Source organism: Bidens hawaiensis, unplaced genomic scaffold (genome assembly GCF_021521415.1).
Source record: "Bidens hawaiensis isolate Kalapana, Puna unplaced genomic scaffold, B.hawaiensis_p1.1 tig00049037_1, whole genome shotgun sequence".
NCBI lineage: Eukaryota > Viridiplantae > Streptophyta > Magnoliopsida > Asterales > Asteraceae > Bidens > Bidens hawaiensis.
In genome coordinates this window covers 111,659-132,772 of record NW_027498772.1, presented here as the reverse complement: position 1 = coordinate 132,772, position 21,114 = coordinate 111,659, and the positions used below count along the sequence as shown (strand labels likewise).

Genomic DNA, 21,114 nt, shown 5'->3' with positions numbered 1-21,114 from the left:
TGGGGTAACCTGACCACGAACATTTCTGAGAGTTTAAACCATGTTTTACATAAAGCTAGGTTGTTACCCATAAAGGCATGCATTCATCACACGTTTCAAAGAGATATGGCTCAATATGCCAAGCACCATGAGATTTCAACGGGTTGCAACACAGCTTTACCACCCCCGCGTTTGGAAAGCTTTTAGTGGACATGATGGTCCCTCACGAGAACACATTGTATTGTTGTATGATGGTTTCGAACAAAGGTATCATGTTGAGTCAAGGCTTCAGACCACTGAAGACGGTGGAAATGACTACACGGTTGAATACCTTAAGCGAACTTGCACATGTGGGAAATGGCATATTCAATGATTACCATGTTCGCATGCCATAGCCGTTTGCCACATGAGAAGGGAAAATCATCATTCCATTGTGGATTCTCGATTTCATACTTCAATGTATCGGTTGCAATATAGTGGCCACTTTTACCTGCTAGAGCATACAGATTTATGGGAGAGGGCTAGTTGGAGAATTCGAGGTGACACGTCAAAAATTACTATTAGACGTGGAAGGTTGAAGCAAAAAAGGATCCACAACGAAATGGATGTCAGATATGAGGACGAACCGAAAGCTCCTCGTAAATGCTCAATATGCAAAGAGCCCAGCCACATGAAAAATAGATGTCCTTACCGTCAAGAATAATTTATCTTCTTATTTATGAAGAATCATGTTTAGGTGGTTATCTATGACTGTTTGTAATAATTTATCAGTTGAAGAATTGTTTTGTGCTTTACATTTTATTATTTTTAATGTAATGTATTATATTAAAACTGAAAGGATTTATAAAATCTATTTTTATTTTATCTCAGCCCCTAACTAACTATACGTACATGTAACATATTCGCTGACATTAAAAGTTAATTTAAATTGTATTAAGAGTACTGAAAAATAGTTATAATCCTATTTTTAAATGGAAAGATGGAGGATTCTTAGAGTTAAATTTTAAAGTCCAATACGATAATTCACACATGAAAAAAGGTTTTATTTACGAAAAAGCTAAATGCATTTGTATGGAATATGATATTTCCTAATTCCAAATGTTAAATACAATTCAATTCATTCACGAGTATACATTCTTTTGTGTGACAATCCTCTATTTGAGTTAGAGGATTTCAAATGATGAATACAATCATTCACGAGCGTAACAAGCATATATTCTGTGTGTGACAATCCTCTATTTGAGATAGAGGATTTCAAATGATGAATACAATCATTTACGAGTGTAACAAGCATATATTCTTTGTGTGACAATCCTCTATCTCAGATAGAGGATTTCAAATGATGAATACAATCATTCACGAGCGTAACAAGCACTTTGTGTGACAATCCTCTTTAAAATGAGTGTACGTAATCCTCTATCTCAGATAGAGGATTCTACGTGTGTTACATGGCTCCGACCTGGATACGCATGTGGAAAACTTGCTTACGTGTACCTGTAATCCGCCATCTCAGATGGAGGATTACCAAAAAGCAATTAAATTCAAATTCAAAACCTAAAAGCACTTTTTTTTTTCTCTAAGCCACCTAAATCAAGAAAAAAATCAACTAATCATGCCATATATGCAACAATATATATGACAAAACATGCCCCTAGTCACTGTTAAAAACCTATGGTACTAAGAATCTTACTTAAGCGGTTACACCAACAAACATGTCACATCAATTGTTTACTCCAGATTCATAATTCTACAAATCCCGAGTCTTTACTTGTTAAATATTATTTACTTGTTAATTCTCGTTCACTGTCATGTGTGGTCTGTTTACCCATGTAGCCGGTTGTGGGGTTGGAACGTTACCAACAGTCTGAAGGCGTGGATTACGTGGCTACACCATTCTAACCGCGTATGGTCTGTTTGTGACACCACTTTCCATGGTTAATCCAGCCATGCCATTTCTTAGGTCTTGATACGTGAATTTTCTTGCGGTTTTAAATTCTATCTATTGGCTTGCAACAGATTGGGCGAAGGCCCAAATCTGGGCCTAGGCATTGGGTCGCGAGGATTAAGGTATCCATTGTTATAATGATTTGGGTTATGGTTGTAATTCCTTCCGTAGCCCATGGGCCCAGTTGGTCTGGGCCTATGTTGCTGATAGTTGGATGGGAAATTACGGTACTGTGATTGGTTATTGGACCCGGGTGTATTAGAATTACTACTGGATTTGATATTTAATGAGTTTCTTAGAAGACGATGTGCAGCTTCACCTAACATGTTTCCATGCGTTGCACCTCGTACTTGTGGCCTGAATTAGAGCAATGTAATGCATTAAAAAAGTAATTAAAAAAACATATGTTTGTTTATAAATTCCACTACGTGAATATTGGCCTTTAGCCACACGAAAAAAGTGTGGCCGTAGGCCTTTAGCCTCACACATTTGGTTCAGGTCATATGTGGCCAAAGGTCGCGACACCGTGGGTATGATATGGCCACACACAGTTTTTAGTGGCCTTATGTGGTAGTAAGTGTGGCTAAAGGGTACAGGCATTAGTTGCTGGCCATCAAGAAGCCTCTCCAATAAGTGTGGCTAAATAGTAGAAAATGGCCACATGACTATTTACTATGATGACCATTGCACGTATAGAGCCACATGAATTAATGTTTCAGCCACATGAATTTTATAATAATGTGGCCAATAGGGTTGTGTTAAGCATGCATTGTGACCTATACCGTGTGGATATAGCAAAGCAATGGCCACTTAAATTTGATAATAGTGTGGCTAATTATATTATATAGACACTGGATATTACATTAAAAGTGGCTAAATATGTTTACTTGCCACTCAAACACTCCTTTGTATATTATAGTGTGGCTATTGTCTTACCGTTTGTCACACATAATGCTTTTCTTAATTTAAAGTGTGGCTATTGTCAAACTTTTCGTCACACATAGTGAGGTACTGTGTGGCTAATCATATCATATAGAAACTGGAGGTTATTGTCAATGTGGCTAAAAATGTGAACTTTCTAGTCAAAAACTCTTTTGTAGTTTGTGGTGTGGTCATTGTCTTACCGTTTGTCACACATAATGCTATTCATAATTTAAAGTGTAGCTATTGTCAAAATTTTCATCACACATAGTAAGGTGCTGTGTGGCTAATCATATCTTATAGACATAGGAGGTTATTGTCAATGTGGCAAAAAATGTGAACTTGCCAGTCAAACACTCTTTTGTAGTTTGTGATGTGGCTATTGTCTTACCGTTTGTCACACATAATGTTTTTCCTAATTTAAAGTGTGACTAATGTCAAACTTTTCGTCACACATAGTGATGTATTGTATGACCAATCATATCATATAGACACTGGAGGTTATTGTTAATGTGGCTAAAAATGTAACTAAACACATTAGCATAAATTCAAAACATGTTTTTTCATAAGTTTAACAAACCCAACAAAATAAATTCAAAACAGGTTTACATTATCAAACCTTCACTAATAAGTTAAAAAATCAAAATATTTGAAACTACTACTAATTACTACCGACCTCAAACTTTCTCATAAGCTCATTAGATTGTTTTTACCTCCTTTCTTCATTTTCCTTACGTTCTTTTTCCATTTGTTCCATTCGTTGCTCGTTCTTCCAACTCGTTTCTTGACTTCCTTTCATTTTCTAGTTCTTTTTCCATTTCGGCACTAACTTTTGGAACCTAAAATTGTTAAAATATTAGCATCATAACTAATAAAGGGTTAATGTAAGGCGAAACCTCAAAGCCAAGTAGGGGTGTTCACGGTCCGGTTTTCGCGGTTTTTCGTCAAACTATAAACCAAACCGTTGGTAACGGTTTTTAATTTATGTAAACCAAAACCAAACAGTATAAATTTTAAACCGAACCAAACCAAACGGTTACTAACGGTTTGGTTCCAGTTAGGTTTCATGGACCTGAACCCGAACCAACCCGTTTATATTACACCCACAAAATCATTATGTAATTTTAATTTAATTTTTTAGTTATAAACCGAACCAACCCGTTTATGAGTATACCACATGTATATTAAATTATAGTGTTAGCAGTTTTTATGTTACCACATGTATATGAAATATGAGTTCATTTGCTCGCCCCTGGTTGATATGTTATACCTAATTATATAACAAAACGAAAAATGATAAAGATAACTTACAAATGCGTGTTCTGACTTTTCCGTACAAAAATCAAATCCAACAAGGCTATTAATGTTGAACTCGCCCACCCAATACTTTTTCTTGCTTTCTTTGCTGAGGTGGGTATCTAAGAATACTTCAATCCACTTAACTTTTCGACCATGTTCTTTTTCCTAATAAAAAGTAATGTAATAAACGTTAAAGCACAAACAATTATAATTTTTGACCTAATTTTTTAATATTGAATTTACAAACAAAACTAGCTTACCAAGCGGATACAATGCTCATCAAACCCTATTGAACCGCCCGTATGCTTAGATATACTGCCATCATTACCCTCTTTCGTGCGGTTATCTCTCCCGCTTGCGGACTTATTTAGCCATTTTTCTGTGTTCCAACCCTATAAAGAGAGAAAAATATATGATACATATATAGGGTAAAAAATATAAAAATAAAAACTTGAATCGACGCATAGCACAACGACCTTCACGCACAATCAAATTAGACAACTGTACTAAAAGTCCTAACATGTATTCACACATCGTATCATGGCAAATCAACCAAATATTCATCATACAACTTAACTTATGATCACTTAGTTCACGAGACAGATTATAACATGTACAAACTTATTTTATTCACTATGAAAAGATGAAGTATAAATTCTACACAATTTACCACAGTAGAATATCTGAATTAGATTTCTCAAACAATTTTTATTATATTTTTCTCATGCATACAAAACTCACAATAATTCAAGCATTAAAGATATGTACCAACAATTCAGCAGATTGCACAACAAACACTTGTTTAATGGTTCTATCAACTCATTAATCCAAATTGTGCAAGACCAATTGGGTTCTCTTCAAAGCTCATAATACTAATTTTCAGAACTAGAACCAACCCGTTTGGTTTTGTCATTAGGGAGTTATGGTGTCGGAAAGACGGAGCAGAATATAACTCCCCGAATCAGCTTTGACCAGTGATTTTTAAAATTATAAAAACTATTCAAAACTTGTCCAAAAATTACAAACTTTACCTTTCTAGAAACTAGACTCATAGTACTATATCCTAGAATCAACAATCGTTCAATAATCATCGTTTAACATCAAGTTACATACCAATAAATAAACAAAAACGAATCTGTCAGCAATAAAAGAAGATGTACTAAGCTTCAATTACAAGTGAAATACATACCTTTTTAGCGATGAAAGAAGATGTACTAAGCTTCAATTACAAGAAATAACACTTAAAATTGAAAATCCCCAAACTTGGTTCTTAGGGTTCTTCACACTCAACACGAATCCGGCAAAAATCGAGATAGAATTGATGGAAACCGACACCATACCTGAATTCATCTCGCAAAAATAATATGATTAGAGCCCGGAATCAAAGGATTTGGTTAAAAATTGGGTGAGTTAGAGAATTAAAGATGAAAGATGGTGGGTGTAGAGATATGAAGAAGAAGAAGAAGAAGAAGAAGAAGTAATGAAGAGAAAGAAAAAAAAAGGTAGGTTAATATGAAATTAGATTTAAAACTGAGAGGGTAATTCAAAATTTTTGAAGAAAAAAGGGGTGAATTTAATTTGAAATTTTGAGGGAAGTAAAATTAATAGGAAATAAATAGAATTAAATATTTTTATTTTTAATTAAAATAAAGAGTTGTTAGTGTGTGTGTGTGTGTGTATATATATATAACAACTAATTAAACCTTAAATAATATAACAAATTGTATTTTAAATATAAAAACATATAAAATAAATACAAGTGATATTTATAGTTTCTCTAAAAGAGTTGTATAAGAGTGTAGTAATCAGTGTTAACGCCCAATAATAAACCATACGCTTATTAGTGGGTCATACTAGTTCTTGATCGGTGTTAGTGTCTTATTATAGCATCTATCATGTCACAGTTGCTCTAAAAGAGTTGTATAGGAGTGTCATTAGTCATGGTTAGGTGTTAATGCCCGAAACACACCATACTTTCGTCAATAGACCTTATTTGGCTATCATTAGTCATAGACTCATAGTTAGATGTTAGTGTCCCTTGGTTACGTCATAGTTGCTTTAAGAAGTTTTTATATGACTATCATTAGTCATACTTAGATGTTAACGCCTAAAACATGTCATACATTCATAAATGGGCTTTGAATGTTACTAGTGGTCATTATAGCATCTATCATGTCCCCGTTTCTACAAGAGAGTTGTGTATGAGTGTAGTGAGCCAGAGGCATAGTTGGTCGTCATACTTTGATGGGCCGTCTTGGGCCTTGATTGTTGTTAGTGACCCATTGTAGTCTCTATCATATCATAGTTGCTCTAAAAGGGTTGAATATGAGTTTAGTGAGTCATAGTTTGGTTAACGCCCAACAAAATGTTTTACGTTCATCAATGGGCCTTATTGGACCTTAACTGGTGTTTGTGGCCCATTATAGCATTTATCACATCATAGTTGCTCTAAGAAGGTTGTATAGGAATGTCATTAGTCATAGTTAGATGTTAATGGCCGATAACATGTGATACTTTCATCATAGGTATTATTGGGCCTTGTTGGTGTTAGTGGCCCATTATAGCCTTTTTCATGTCATAGTCGCTCTAATGGGTCATATTAGGGCTTGAAATCTCTTAGTGGTCTATTATGGCATGTGATATGTAACATTAGATATTTAAGGGTTATATAGTGTTATAGGGAGTCATATTAGACCATAATAGACAAAAACAACTCATACATGTCCTAATGTATCATATTGGGCCTTGAAATCTCTAACGGCCCATTATGCATATAATTTTAAACTGTGTCTTAAGAGGTACAACTTGTAACATCCTAATTTCGGTTTTATTAATAGAATAAATATCTTCTATTTTATAGTGGGTCGTTATCGGTTGAGAGAAATAGAATACGAGTTGGGCTAGTGTTGGGTTAAATGGATATGGATTATGGACTTGGATTATGAAAGAAAGAGGAAAGGACCATGGGCTTAAGCCCATGATCCATTATTATATAAACCATTAATCCCTCATTTAATTCATTCTCACACATTCCATACACCACCCAAAACACACACTTAAGATTTCTCTCTAGTTCTTCCTTATCTCTAGCCGAAATCAAGAAGGAAATCGAGCACCGGTCCAAGGTAACGATAGTTTAATATTGTATGAGCTTAACCCGTTAGATAAAGTTGCGAAACAACGAGCCGACACCGTTAAACCGTTTAAATCACGAGATCCGGGTGGAATCCGGTATAAACCGAACCTATGATGAGCTTAGGGATCACCCTAGCTCAGATCTGGATCGAACGGGGCGAAAAAACGGTGAAAAACAAGTTAAAAATCGTTTTTTTTCCGGTGAGTTCGCGTCTTTCCGGCTGCTTTCTGGCAATGACGGCGCCGGAAAGGCGACGCCGGAAAAGTAGTACGAGGTTAAGGGTATGTCAGGGAATGTTCTAACATTCCCTGACCTAACCCTAGTTCGCTAACGGGAATTTAGCGAATTAAGGGTGATTCGTTAAGTAGATTCGCTGAGGAAAGATAACGAACTAGCCTTAGTTCGTGTCCTGATTTGTTAAGGAAAAGATAACGAATTAACCCCCCTTTCGTTATAGCCATTCGTTATAGCCATTGGTTAAAGGAGATAACGAATTAGAAGGTCTAATTCGTTACTTGAACTGATTCGCCATGTGGACTGGTTCGTACAAGGACGAATTCGTCAGAGGTCCAGTTCGCTAGAGGGCTCAGTTCGTTACAAATGACCAGTTCGCTAAGATAAGTCAATTCGTTAAAGATTGAATAACGAACTAGAAAGTTTAATAAAATGACAGAACAGTCCCTGGACTTAGAAAAAGAATGAATTAATTACAATTCACCCCTTGAACTTTTGAGTTAGCAAATTAATTAATGAATTAATTGCAGCTCGACCCCATCCAGGGGCTCTGCCCCTTGGACCCTGCTAGGGACTGCCGCCCCTAGACCCCGCTGCCAGGGGCGCTGCCCCCGGAGCCCCGTTCGTTGTGGGTTATATAAAGATAGAAATACAAATGAGTAGTAGTAGTTAATTGATACATGTAAATATTATACAGTTAGCCGTGCACAGCTCAAGAAGGGAATAACGATTAACGGAGAGCGTAACAGGATTCAGGTGAGTTTCTAGCCACACTTCTGTGTTATGTTTTCGGGGCTGTGTGCATACTCGATATGTTTGTTAATACACTTATCCTAAGTGATAAGTGTATGCCTTATATGAATGATGTGAAATGTATGAATGATTGCCTGATGGTACGTGAACGATCTTTGGATATTGCACGTACTGCCAGGTTGTAACTCTATGTATAAGGTAAGTATGATATGTACGCTTATGTGTATGAATGTGATAAAGTTAATAAAAGAAGGAAAGGATGGTTGTATGGTTGTATGGTTACGAAGAGGGTACCAGGCCCTAATAATACTCGAGGTATGATGTATGGTTGTATGGTAACGAAGAGGGAATCGAACCCTACTAATATTCGAGAACTAGGGAACCGAACCCTACTAATATTCGAGGAAAGTGGATACCGAGCCCTAATAGTACTCGAGGAAAGAGGGTACCGAGCCTTAATAATACTCGAGAAAGGAGGGTACCGAGCCCTAATAATACTCGAGGAAGGAGGGTACCGAGCCCTAATAATACTCGAGGAATGTAGGGCGTAATGCTCTTTATAACGTAAGATATGAAAGCAAGTTAATACAAAAGAAAGTATGAAAGTATGAAAGTAAGAAAGTATGAAAGTATAATTGAAAGAATATAAGTTTATGTGTATTGTATGATGTATGATTAACTAGAACTCACTCAGCGTAGCTGACTTTTAGTATGCACGCAGGTGAGTAGGATGAGGCAGCTCGCTTGAGGAGACACGTGGCACTGAATAAGAGGCTGGCATCGGAAGACTCAAGACGTTTAAGTTTAATGTTTTGTTTATTTGAAAGACAAGATGACGTTTTAAGACAAGATGTGTTTTGTTATGAAATGTTTTATGAAAACTTTTATATTCCGCGAATGTTTTAATTAACTCTGATATTTAGAACTGCGTTATGAGTAAATCCAACACGAAAGTAGGGCTACCGGTAACGGGGCCTTACACAACTCGCATAACCCGTCAATATACATTAAACATAGGGGTGGCAAATGGGTTAGGTTGGGTTGAAACGGGTTATGGGTCGAAACGGGTCAGGTCCAAACGGGTCAATTAAAAAAAGGGTTGTTATGGTTCGGGTCGGAATGGGTCAGGGTCATAAGGTTCGGGTCATAACGTGTCCGGGTCAAAATGGGTCAAGGTCGGAACGGGTTTCGGGTCGTTTTTTTTTAACAAGGACAACGGAGGAAATGTTTAGTTTTTTTACCTTTTTCGTTTTTTATTTATAATTTGACTTATGATTTTTTTATTATTATTTTTGAATATTTTTTAAATTGTGTCTTAAGAGGTACAACTCACCTAACCCGTCAATATACATTAAACATAGGGGTTGCAAATGGGTTGGGTTGGGTCAAAATGGGTTATGGGTCGGAACGGGTCAGGGTCGGAACGACTCAATTAAAAAAATCGTTGGTGATAATAAGTAATGTCAACAGTACCAAAAGTCTTAACATGTATCCACACATCACGTATAATATCCGAACATCACATATAATATCCGTTGGAACTTGTCTTTTAATCAAAGATAGTACATATCTTAAAACTTATTCATAATTCATTATCAATATTAGAAACTTGCACTTTGATGTGTATTGGTGTCCAAATCCGAGCACTTGATCTTCGGCTTTTCGCTTCCATTTGTGGGCTTCGCCTAAAGCAATCCAATACCAAATATTACTTATTGCCAATATTTAAATATTATATATAAATAAGATATTAAACCCGGAGTAACATTAGTCAAAATATTAAGCCAAACCAGGTCCAACGTAGTCTATGCCGGCTACCGTTATGCAACTCCAAAGATTCAATTTATTATGTATCTTAACTCGCCCGATTGATCATAAGCTTCGCGTACCTGTTTCTAATCAGCATGATTAGAACCCATCAACATAATTACAACCCATTTAAATTAATCTTAATGCTATTTCACGTCTCAACTAAAATTCAACTTTAGAAACGGTTACAACTTTTCAACATATTATTTACAACCCGTCTGAACAACTTAACGAATCATGCTACTAATTTAATATTCACCAACAAGTCAAATCTTCATCTAGTTACTATATTATTATTATAATCGACAAGCTGGTCCGAAACCCAAATCAAACTGTACTACACAATTCTAGTACTATTTATATTCTAGACACGAGTAATTCCCACTTAGACATTTGGTAGGATAAACTTCAAAACTGTAACGAGTTAAAACAACCAGTACGCACTAAGTATAGTCAAAAGAATCAACTTTCAATTAATGGGTCAAGGCGGCCCGTATCCATTTGATATTCATAATAACTCAAAACATACTAATAAGACTTGTAACTTCTTAAAATAGATGTAAGATAAACTTACCTTTGTTCGTAGGAGCTTGATTACACTTCGTCCATTTGACTCGTTGGCTTCCAAGCTTCAACATACCTAGCTTGTTAAAGTCAACTTTCAACAAGTTAGAATACATAATGTGGACACTCGGCGTTAGTATTCTTTATATTTTCATACCATTCTCATTCATACCGAATAATTAACAAGTCAAGAATCATCAATGTGTTCATCAAGTTATCAGTTAAACATTTTCAAGTCATTTATCCACTTCCCCCGTTTTAACGGTTAACTCAGTACATATACGACTAGGCTCTACTTAGAAATTCATACATTATGGCATTAATTTACATTAAAGCATTTATGTCATAATCTCTTCTAAACAAGTGCGCATACCATTTATTATTATGAAAAAACTATTTTCAGTACTGCACCTTTTGTGCAGTACCTATTCACCTCAACTTTTGACTAGTTAAAAGTCATAACTAACTTAATATGCTCAAAAGTAAAATGTAGTAAACACACAGAGGTTTCCAAGCATATAAAGTTCACCTTTATCGGAGCTACTGTTTATTATATGTGATTTTTAGCAAAACAGGTCAGCAACCTATTTTCTGTCAAAACAGTATGCTGAATCTGCTGTATTGCTCTAGAAACTAACTGTTTTGAACAATATTTCATCCGAAACAGCTTTTCATGTTCACATATAAAACGTAGTAGACTCAAGGATCTTTTCAAGAATATAAAATGCATCTTTCTCGGATTTTTATACTATTTTATATGATTATTCAAAGAACATGACAGCAACATAATTTAACTTCAAACAACATGCTGTCATCATCATTTGATCCGTTTTAAGTCTGAATTAGCTTATCGTGTTCAAAGATGAAACCTAGTACATCAAAAGAGGTTTTCAAGAATGTATAATACACATTCACCCGATTTTCTATGATTTTATACGAATTTTATTGAAAGCAGTAATATGAATTTCACATCTTAACAACTCTTTTAATTCCTTGTTGGTTGAGACATTTTCACAAACACCTTGTGTGCATTCATTTGAAATCATTACTTTAAATCTCTACGCAAGATCTGAAATGCCTATTTGCTCACAAATTTTAAAAATGACCTCTTATGTTTGATGCATTACAACAATCAACTTATGTGTACATATTATAATCATATAACCACATCCATAAAAGATCTCTAATTTATCAACTGTGTTAATCAAATATGGTATACTCTTGAACACAGTTTGACACTACTATGATAGAATCAACAATTATAACTAGTAATAGATCACATAATCAATATTATCACTATCAGTTCATCAATAATCACATAAAACATGTACTAGATCATCATGCATGAAGTGTAGATAACAAAGCCCCAACTTTAGGGTTAGAAACACTTACCCAATAATCGATCTACTAGACGATGATTATGTATTTTCTAATGCTCGATTTGATAATCGATTTGAGAAGTGAAATCATCTGTTCTCCTTCTTGCTCGTTCTCTTCTTCTTGCTTGTTCTCCTTTTGTTTTATTTCCTCTTTGACCCCTCTTTGGTTTAAAATCCATATTTATAAAAATCTTGAAATTTGGGATGTTACATAATTGTTGTTTAACATCGAGTTACAGACCAATCAATAAACGAGAACGAATCTGTCAACCAACTGATCTCAACAAAACTCAAAACCTAACATTTTTATCATCACCTTCACCCCCGTTAGATTTTATCGCAGGATGGTTGATGAAGTTTGGAGCAAGAATCAAAGTGATGAAGAAGAGTAATGAGCTTCAATCGATGTTTATGGATTAGGTTTGTAATTGGGAGGAGGTGAAGGTGATGATACGTAGGAAAAATAAATCGTTTTAGCCATATAAAACAAAATTACTCTTTGGTCACACAACCTCGTATAAGTGGCCATATATTTTAAGCGTTTTAGCCACATTACTAATAAATACAATGGTTGTTCGTCATATTTCGCAACATTATTAAAAATGTGGCCAACAAATGTGACATTAGGCCACACAATGTAATATAAGTGGCTATATCTTTTACCTTTTAGACACACCTCTTATCAATACAGTAGCCGTTCGTCACATTTGGCCACACTATTAAAACATGTGGCTAGTTAAATGTCACAGTTTGTGGCTAATGCATGTGTTTTTGGTCACATGTATCAAAGATCAAACAAACTATGACTGTAGGTCACATTTCGCCACACATTTTTATAATGTGGCTAGCTTTTGTCACAGTTTTTTTCAAAGTGTGGCGAAAAGTACCTGAGTAGGTATAGAATGGTCACATGAAGAATAACATGTTTGGCCAAAACATTCTGGAAGGTTTTCAAACATGGTCAAATAACTTTTAGCCACACATTTAATCCGAAGTGTGGCAAATCGCCCAGACCACATGTGTGGCTAAAAGGCGATATTCATGTAGTGTTCTTCTCATAAAGTTTACAGCTTATGGTGATTAAAAACATTTGTATTTCCATAACAGGTAATGATACCAAGGTATGTAAATGAACTGAACGTTCAGTGAACAATTTGTGAACCGTTCAACGAGAAATTCGTTTATTTAAAAAACGAACGAACATGAATAACAAATTTCATTCATTTAGTTAAACGAACAAACATGAACACTTGTCTCGTTCATGAACTTTCGTTTACCTTCGGTCATTGACAATCGTTTACATTTTGTTAAGTTTGTTCATTTTTTTGGCCCAAGTGCCCAACACATTGTTCTTCACATTACTTTTAACTAGTTTAGGTCATTTAAGCATGTTTACGTGCGTGAATCGTACATTTATATTGTTAACAAACGAACAAAAATGAAAACTGACTATATCATTTTCTTAAAGAATGAACACGAACATGAATAGCATATTTTTTTAATTGTTCGTATTCGATCTTTTGTTCTGTTAAAGTAAAATGAATCTTCCTTCATGTTCATTCGGTTCATTTACAAGCAACCCATTTGGCAAGAGCTAGTTTCAAACCGACCCCCCCCCCCCAAACCGGTTTGAAAGCAGACATGCCCGATGTTCTCTTCGTCAAAAACCGGTTCCAATCCAACCTAGTTTGACCAGAACCCAGCGTTGACTTGTGTTGACCCCAACCAATTTAGTTTGGGTTCAAACTTCAAAGCCCAATTTATGCACCTCCTCTGTGTGTGTGTGATACGAACCCATCACACAAGAAGGAACGGGTCAAAGTCAAAGCTATTTATTGGACCTAGTCAAATTCATCTATAAGGAGTCAAAGTCGCTTAATTAGGGGAGTCAAGGGCTGAATTAGGGTAGTCAAAGTTAAGAGGCCTATTTAGTGGAGAAACTCCTTATGACCTTTTTAGTATAAATAAATCTAGGTCTCTTCTATTTCAAGGATTCTAAGTTATCTAAAATATAACAAGTTCTATTGTAATTGTAATATGGAGACTAACCCTTCTCGAATTGGGTCTTTTATCTAAGTAATCAAATCTTTTGCTTGAGTCCAGAATCTAGATTCTATCAGTGTGTGAGTGAGAGAGAGAGAGAGAGAGAGAGAGAGATGCAAGTGTACCTATGATTATAAGTGTCTTGCAACTGACGACTAGTGTTGTCTTCATGCCATAAAATCGGTAGTACCTTGTCCACTATTGGAGCCACAGGCTCTTCATCAGCCTCTTGTCTTGTTTTACATCTCATATCTTCATTATTCTCGTATGCCTAAATAACATAATAAAATACCATCAATTATGATCAAGCATCAGCAAAATGCATATATAGCATTGGTGATAAAAGAAGACTTCTGTTGGGTTTCAACGGTGGTTCGGAGAAAAACAATTAATACAAAATTAGCGTGTTTATAATTATTATATTCGTTTAAGCAAACATTAATCAAATTAATATTTATACGTAAACTAACAAAAAAAGCAGCGGATAATAAGCGAGTAAAAACGAACCCGAAACCCAAAATGAGTAACCGGTTACAACTAATACGAGTACGATTAAACGAATCAAACAATCATAGATAATAGTTTGTTTTTATACCTCGGTTATCAAAACTGGGAAGAACACCGAGATAATAACGACTACGCTAGGAGAACGACACAAACTACAACCCAACAGTTCCGGTGGCTGCAGGTGGTTACGGACGGCGACGGTGCTCCGGCGAGTGGCGGTGGCTCAGTAGCAGTCGGCGAACAGCAGCGGACAACGACAGGCAGCAGCGGACAGCAGCACCGACAGCAAAAAGCAAGCGGCGGTGGTGATGTGAAGTGACCGGAAGAGGGGCGGCCGGAAAATCGGGCTCACCGGAAAACCTTGCGGCCGGCGGGTTATGAAAACAACAACACTGGTGACCAGAGAATTGCAGCGGTGGTGGTTGCAGTGGTGATGGGATGACAGCAGAGGCAGGAAGCCGGCAGCCGGAGGTCCGGTAGCCGGAAAAACGTCTGCCGACGGTGGTGGTGTAATGGAGGTGGCTAGGGTTTATAAATGGGAAGCTTGGCCTCTTAAAGATAAGGATATTATACTATATATATAATAACAATTAGGGTTTAAACCAATTTAAACCCATTGGGCTTTAATCCCAATTACCAAACCAAAGCCTAATCCACCATCCAATCGTTCTAATTTATTGTGTCGTCTTAGTTAACGATTAAGTGAGCTTAAGGTTCGTTATTCTCGGTGTAACTCATACCGGGTCACAATCGGGTCGGCCCGCGTTGACTTGACCGGAACCGACCATAAAATCCAACAGTCTCCCACTTGGACGGTTTAGGATCAAGTAGCACAACGCTGACAGCTAGAGGCGTTCTAGCTACACATAGCTGTCCCCAACTAATTATGACATTTTTAAATCCATAACCAAAATATCTTGGAATACATTATTGCAAGATGATGAATTTATAGTAATCATTGTCATCTATCATTTCTGTATAAGACATCAATTGAACGATGAGACATGCATCAAATCAATCTCATAGTGTTCAATTATTGTAGTTCTCGATATTGAGTCAAAGTGGTCCAATCAAACACACAGTAAGTTTGGGTGAGGCCTCACACTTTACCAGTTTGAATCAACGAGGGCGCAAAGATGTCTAACTATTACATTTTAATGTAAGAGTACATAATCCCATCTTGACTACATACAACTCCCACTGAACTCCAGAATATTCCCAATCAATTACTTTATGGCTGGCAGTTACACAACAACGGTTAACATGATCAAAGAATATTCCTCGGTAAACGAAAGTTCAGATATTTACCTCAGGTCTAAGGATACTAAATGAGCATACTATTATCAAAACATCTTATAATCAAGATCTGTGAAGATGATTTGATGCGAGTTACATCCAACGTCATTCATAATGAGGTCTATGAGTTTGGAAGTCAACTCCTTGAGTCCAAAGTCAGAATAGACTTAATTCAGAATCCCTCCCACGAATCAAACCGACTATGGATAATTTAAAATATAATATTCACGGATTAAGCGTATTAAAAGAACACAGTTGTATCATTCAACGTTTGCATTTAACCATTAAATCAAAAATGAAGTTAAAAGTACAACTGTTTAAATGTTCATACATCCAAATACTAAATCAAAAGAAATTACTAGCAAATCTAAACCCGATAGCATCTCTATGCTGATCATGCTTGTCCTGAGTCATCGACTTAGTAAACGGGTCAGCTAGATTTTGATCCGTGTCTACTTTGTTTATCACGATGTCACCTCGTTCCAATATTTCCCAAATAAGATGGAACTTCCTTAGGATATGCTTGGTTCTGTGATGAGACCTTGGATCTTTGGCTTGAGTAATAGCACATGTGTTATCACAGAACACCTCGATTGGTTTGCGAATACTCGGAACCACATCGAGATCGGTGATGAACTTCTTCATCCAAGCAGCCTCCTTAGCAGCATCTGATGCAGCTATATATTCGGATTCGGTGGTAGAATCCGCCACTACACTCTGCTTGGAGCTCTTCTAGTAAATAGCTCCTCCATTGAGAGTGAAAACGAAACCTGACTGTGAGCGAGAATCATCTCTGTCGGCCTGGAAGCTAGCATCAGTGTAACACCTTACAGTGAGCTCCTCTTCCACTCCTCCAAACACCAAGAACATATCTTTGGTCCTATTCAAGTACCTTAGAATGTTCTTCACAGAATTGGCAATGCCAGGACTCTGTTGAAAATAACTGGTCATGCTCAAGGTATACGAGACGTCAGGTCTTGTACACAACATAGCATACATGATAGAGCCAACCACAGAAGCATATGGAATTGCTTGCATACATTTAGATTCAATGTCTGTTGCTGGAGATTGCGATTTGCTCAACACAGTTCCCTTAGTTATAGGAACAACCCCTTTCTTGGAGTTTTCCATTGAGAAGAGTGTCAATACTTTATCTATGTAAGTACTTTGACTTAGCCCTAGAATCCGCTTAGATCTATCTCTATAGATCTTTATTCCGAGAATATATGCGGCTTCTTCAAGATCTTTCATTGCAAAATAAGATTCCAACAAGTGCTTAACTTCCTTAAGCATAGGAATGTTGTTTCCAATGATCAGTATATCATCCACATACAAGATGAGGAATGATATAGTGCTCCCACTAGCCTTTCTGTAAGCACAAGGCTCATCTTCATTTTTGATAAAACCAAACTCTTTGATTTTCTCATCAAAGTGAAGATTCTAGCTTCGAGATGCTTGCTTAAGTCCATAAATGGACTTATTCAATTTGCAAACCCTATTAGGATATTTGGGATCGACAAAACCTTCAGGCTGAACCATATAAACATCTTCAGAAAGATGTCCATTAAGGAAAGCGGTTTTGACATCCATTTGCCATATCTCATAGTCATAGTATGCAGCAATGGCAAGTAATATCATTATTGACTTAGTCATAGCAACAGCCGAGAAGGTTTCATCATAGTCAACACCTTGAGTTTGAGTAAAACCTCTCGCGACTAGCCGTGCTTTATAGGTTTGCACATTTCCATGCATGTCGGTTTTTCTCTTGAAAATTCATTTACTCCCTACTACCCGACTATCGGGGGGTAGCTCAATCAAGTTCCAAACTTGGTTATCATGCATAGATTGCATCTCGGCGTTCATGGCATCTCGCCATTTCTCGGATTCCGGATCCAAGATAGCAGATTTGTAGTTAGTAGGCTTGTCGCCAGACTCGGCTACTAATAAGACTTCGGGACCATCTAGATGCTATAAGTATCTAGAATTTGGTACGGGAGTCCTACTACTTCTGCGAACGCTCGTGTTCACGTCTGATGTATCGGCAACAACAACTTGTTGATCAGACGCTCCAACTTCCTTAGCGGTTGTTTGTGGTTCTTGAATTTCTTCAAGATCGACAATGTTATCTCCAGTTCCTCGATCGAGAAATTCTTTCTCGAGGAAGTGGCCTTTCCTCTTGATAGAAATCGTATTTGTATCAGGATGAAAGAAGTAATAACCGCTTTGGTTATAGTATCCGACGAAAACAACTTTTACGCCGCGGGGATCAAGTTTTTCATCAGACTCACTATATCTCATATGGGGTTTTGTATACCTTCTTAGTTGGAGCTAGATTGACAATGCGAGCGGCGGCCATAATGGCGTAACTCCAAAAGAAGTGAGGCAAGTTGGTTCTCCACATCATTGATCGAACCATGTTTAGCAAAGTTTGATTTCTCTTCTCGCTCACGCCATTATGTTGGGGTGTGCCAGGTGGAGTGAGCTGTGAAACAATTCTACCCCCTTTTAGATGAGTGATGAACTCTGAGCTGAGATACTCTCCACCTCGATCTGATCGAAGTACTTTAATGGTTTTACCAAGTTGGTTTTCCACTTCGTTTTGAAACTCTTTGAACTTTTCAAAAGTTTCATGCTTGTGTTTCATAAGATACACATAATTGTATCGAATATAATCGTCGATAAAATAAACGAAGTATCTTTCATGGTTTCTAGACATGGTCCTGAAAGGTCCACACACATCAGTATGTATGAGTCCTAATAGATCTCTTGCTCGTTCACTTTTATGGGTGAAGGAGTCTTTGGCGAGTTTTCCAGCTAAGCAAGATTTATAATTGTCAAAAGAGTCCGGTCCTGTGGATTCAAGAATCCATTCGGATTGGAGTCTTATAACTCTTGCATTGCTTATGTGGCCAAATCGGCAATGCCATAGAAAAGTATCATTGATGCCAGATCTGATACACTTTGAAAGATGATATATGTTATTATTAGTTTGAACATCAATCTCATAAATACCATTTCGAGGTTTAGCATCAAAGTAAAAGATATCATTCAAGTAAGCAAAAATAGTCATGCCATTAAAAACATACTTAAATCCTTGTTCAAACAATAACGAAACTGAAATGATGTTTCTAGTCAAACTAGGAGCATACAAACAAAATGAAATACTCCAGTTGCCAGAATTAGTACTCTCCTCCCATCTCCAACGATGAGTTCCATGATGCCTTTATTCAGTTTCCTCCACTTCTCAGGCTTCTACAAGACATTAATGATGTGGAAACCATATCCGGTATCAAATACCCATGTGTTGCTAGAGACAGTGAAAAGTTTAATAACGTATATGGAAATACCTCGAGAAGAGGCTTCACCATTGGCTCTCTTCATCTTAATCTCAGCAAGGTAATCGGGACAGTTTCGCATCCAATGCCCCATCTTGTTGCATTAGTAGCACTGACGCTCCTCAAAGGGCGGCGGTGGTGGCTTTGCAACTCTCTTGTTAGTGTTGGTGACAAACTTGGCAGCAACAATAACCTTCTTCTTGCATTTTCCCTTAAAACCCCGATTCTTTGGTTTTGGCTTCTTGACACCAGCAGATCGAATCATCAGAACTTGATTGGTCCTTGAAGGAATGTTCATCTCAGCCGTCTTGAGCATGTTATGAAGCTCCGACACTCTCTTCACCCCAGACATTCACGTTGAAATTCATTACGAACTGGTCATAAGAGCTGGGGAGAGAGTTGAGGATGAAATCAGCTGCCATCTCATCGGGCAGGGGATAATCAAGTTTCTTGAGCTGATCGATGTGCCCCTTCATCTTAAGAACATGTGCACTGACAGGATACCCTTCTGCCATCTTGCAACTAATGAGTTGTTTCATGGTGTCAAAACGTTCTTGACGGGCTTGTTTCTGGAACATGCCCTTGAGTTGCTCAAGCATCTCATAGGCACCAAAGTCTTCCAAGCCTTTAGCAAGCTCAGAAGTCATGGTGGATAGCATAATGCAGGAGACATCAGTCGAGTCATCCTTATGCTTCTGAAGAACTTTTCGAGCAGCGGCTGTGTTGTTTTCAGGCTCGGTTGGAACAGGTCCATCGAGAACATACAGGCGCTTTGCCATGGTGAGAACAAGTCTCAAGTTGCGGTGCCATTCGATGAAGTTGGTACCGTTCAGTTTATCCTTCTCAAGGATAGACTTAAGGGCATAGGGTGAGTTTTCGTTTGACGACATCTGATTAATTAAGCAAAAGTAAATTTAATTTGTATTTTTGACGACGTAATCCTATTATTAATGACCCAATAACATTAATAAAATAGGAGCATGAGAATCTGGCTTCCAGTTATTAAAGGCAGCTGTAGCACACAACATTAATAAGTGGTTAGGCAGACTGACAACAATTGCCAATTGTGAATAGAGCACAACTCTCGGTTATGAGGCCTATAGAGACAATGATTGTTTGTATAGATACGCTTAGCCTCATATTTGCCCACTTTAAGTCTCCAGACAGCTGTAGCACGTAACAGGAGAGTAAAATAATAGTTGTCCTAGTACAGTGACGTGTGAAAGGGTCAGATGTGTCAATGAAACGCTTTCACCTTGATAGGATAGGCTAGAAAGCAAGTGCGGTGCTCTAGCTCCAAACACTGGAAATTTCGCAGTATGCCTCAAGTGTGACTTATAGTACGATTGGCATAAACTATTGGTTTTAAATTGGGATTTATTTTATAATTACCAAATAGAGTAAAAGTCAAATTTTACTATGTTTATTATCAGGACAAATTGATGAACCCTTTCATCTCTCATGACACTTAGTTTTAAATAACCTATTAAAAACTAAGTTTGTCGCGATACGGCTAACCAATTTTAAGTTAATAGAAAAACTATTAAGTTATTAGTTTTGGAAATCAACACACTTTTAATTTACAAAACATAATCGGTTAATTAAAATTGTTTATTTTAAATATATTTGGTATTAGGTTGGTGATATTATAAACCTATTATAGACAACCAAGTAACCACAATAGCAAATAAAATATGTAAATCCATAATGGCCAAAGAGGTGATCGGTCTCGCTAGAGCCAATTAGAGAGACCGATCAGGTCAAGGGGTTCACAACACAAAACAACCACAAGGATGGACTTCTTCGTCCATCACGTCATCTTGTCAGAACTCCCACTAACTCCAAGAAATCCTTGAGCTCGTCCTAGGTTATATTCGCGTCTTCTTTATTACAAATTTATAATACTAACAATAA

The 21,114-nt window shown here is 37.0% G+C and overlaps 1 protein-coding gene across 1 annotated transcript; it reads right to left on the bottom strand.

Moving 5' to 3' along the window:
* Window positions 1–1,864: 1,864 nt before the first annotated feature.
* LOC143597779 (uncharacterized) lies at window positions 1,865–15,357 on the bottom strand. Its single transcript, XM_077076181.1, is given in 5 exon segments — window positions 1,865–1,950; window positions 1,953–2,281; window positions 14,188–14,333; window positions 14,812–15,141; window positions 15,310–15,357. Coding segments are annotated over 5 exon segments (939 nt in total).
* Window positions 15,358–21,114: the final 5,757 nt, after the last annotated feature.